Here is a 2,085-nt window from a genome sequence, read left to right as displayed (position 1 = left end):
GCATCACCATCCTGCTGGGTGCTGCCCTCCTCCTGCCTGCCCCCAGGGGCACCCAGGTGAGCCCCCACCCTCCGCCTCACCCTCCCACTGCCCCACGTGATGAGTGGGCACAGGGAGACCCACGCATGATCTGTGCCACCCTCCTCTCTCCCCTCAGGCTCTGAGTGACACTGGACAGAAGGACCTGGCCGTGGAGCAGGATGTGGCCAAGGAGATGTAAGAGCTAGCCATGCTCCCTACACCTTTGGGTGTCCGCATCTGCCTTGAAAAGCAACCAGCACCACAAAATGTGAAGTGTTTCACAGGGGAATAAACTTCCCTCCTTGCTCTGTGTGCCCCAAAACTAAGGGGCTCCCAGCACCATCTTCCCCCCAATACCACCCAAACTCACACCGAGCCCGGCTGGTTTCCCTTTGCTGGGAGCGGTGGGAGCTGCAGGTGCTGCAGCACCCAGGTCCCAGATTCATCCACCTGCTCGCAGGATAAGCGGCTAAAATAGCCTGTTTGCTCCCCAAGACCCCAGCTGTAGCCTCCTGGGGGTGGGTCTGGCCAGGGTCCCTGCACCCCGATGGTTGGGATTCCCCTGGGGCAGGGGGGATGGAGAACCCTGCTGTGCTGCCACCTCTCCTTCCTGGTCTTCCTCCCCTCTTCCAGCATCCTGGGCATCCGAGCTGTGGAGCCACCGGAGGAAGGCGAGATCACTGAAGAGGTGGAACCACGTATAAAGGTCTTCTCCAGCAGCACCTGGGATGCATGGGGCCCCCACCAAGACCCAATGGGACCAGAGGAGGACCGTGACCACCTCCACCACCCCCAGGATGATGTCATGGACGTCGATGCCCATGGGCCATCCCGCACACTGGCCCTGGAGGTGCAGAGTGGCCCGGAGCAGGACCGTGACCATCTCCACCACAGTTGAGAGGATAGGTTCCCAGGCTGTGAAATGAGGGGTGGGAGCCACCCCTGGGGCTTCCCGAGGGGACTCGTCTCTCCCTACGCACCCTTGAGCCCTCCAATAAACCCAGTCCCTCCTCCACATCCTGGTGGGCTCCTCACTGCTGCCAGAAATGTATTGCTAAGAGCAGAGCCCCCAAATCTAGGGGATCTCTCTCCTCAGGCTCACCCTGAGACCTTGGGCAGGGTGAGGATGATGCTTTGGGGTGGAGGACTCAGCCCATCACCCTGGCCTCAGGTCAGCTAAGGTGGGACTGAGACTGGACAAACTCAGCCCATCAGTGTTGCACCCAAGGTGCCACAGGCTGTCCCCTCCCCAGGGGACACATGGACCTATTGCACAACACAGCTGCTCTTGCCCAGCCCAGTGTTGGAGAGCAGTGTGATGGAGTGGGGTGGTCTCGGTGAACCCCAACGTTCTCCAGCTCAGGGGGGACCCCACAGCAAGGACACCCCACCTCCCAGCAGCGCCAGGAAAACCTTTTAATACGGATGGCAAGGGTGGTCCCCTGGGCTGTCTCACCCCCAGGCAGGTAGTGCTCACTGCCGGGTCCGGACCCCCTTGGCAGGGTGACGCAGGCGGCCACGGGGACCGGGACCACACCGGGCTCAGCTGTCGGTGAAGTTTGCCTTGCGCTTCTCCACAAACGCTGTCATCCCCTCCTTGCGGTCATCCTGTGAGGAGCGGAGAAGTGAGGCTGGGGGGCGCTGTGGCAGCCAGGCTAACCCCCACCCCGCAATGGGGCTGACCCCCCTACTTACAGTGGCGAAGGTGGCGTAAAAAAGCCGCTTCTCTGTCCTGGTCCCCTCTGCCAGCGTCGTCTCGAAGGCTGAGAGTAAGGGATAAGTTGAGGACACCCTGCTGCCTGGCCCCGTGTCCCCCCAGGGGTTTCCTGGTGTCCCCCTAGCTCCTACCGGCGTTGACTGACTCCTTTGCCATGGCGGCCACCAGCTTGGAGTTGCTGGCAATCTTCTCCGCGCAGGCGATGGCCTCATCCAGCAGCTTCTCCACAGGGAAGACCTTGCTGACCAGACCTAGGATGGATGGTGGGAAGTGGTGGAGTCGGGGGACAGCTCCCCACCAGCTCCCCACAGTGCTGGGGCTGACCTGCGCCCCTACCTGCCTCCTTC

General features: G+C 62.1%; 2 protein-coding genes across 2 annotated transcripts in view; one reads left to right on the top strand and one right to left on the bottom strand.

Moving 5' to 3' along the window:
- Nucleotides 1–157: 157 nt before the first annotated feature.
- PRAP1 (proline rich acidic protein 1) lies at nt 158–919 on the top strand (the record flags this gene model as incomplete). Its single annotated transcript, XM_010167843.1, has 2 exons — nt 158–216; nt 655–919. Coding segments are annotated over 2 exons (324 nt in total), but the record flags the coding sequence as incomplete, so codon positions are not given.
- Nucleotides 920–1,563: 644 nt separating this feature from the next.
- Nucleotides 1,564–2,085, bottom strand: part of ECHS1 (enoyl-CoA hydratase, short chain 1) — a 789-nt gene continuing 267 nt past the window's right edge. The window contains exons 2-4 of the mRNA XM_029084925.1: nt 1,870–2,085; nt 1,717–1,784; nt 1,564–1,629 (exon numbers count right to left, since the gene is read on the bottom strand). The exon at nt 1,870–2,085 is cut by the window's right edge and continues 84 nt beyond it. Coding sequence (XP_028940758.1) covers nt 1,564–1,629; nt 1,717–1,784; nt 1,870–2,085 — 350 coding nt within the window. The remainder of the gene's footprint in view (nt 1,630–1,716; nt 1,785–1,869) is intronic.

The sequence above is a fragment of the Antrostomus carolinensis genome, unplaced genomic scaffold, assembly GCF_000700745.2.
Source record: "Antrostomus carolinensis isolate BGI_N321 unplaced genomic scaffold, ASM70074v2 scaffold42245, whole genome shotgun sequence".
In the NCBI taxonomy this organism is placed as follows: domain Eukaryota; kingdom Metazoa; phylum Chordata; class Aves; order Caprimulgiformes; family Caprimulgidae; genus Antrostomus; species Antrostomus carolinensis.
This window is presented reverse-complemented; position numbering and strand designations above follow the sequence as displayed.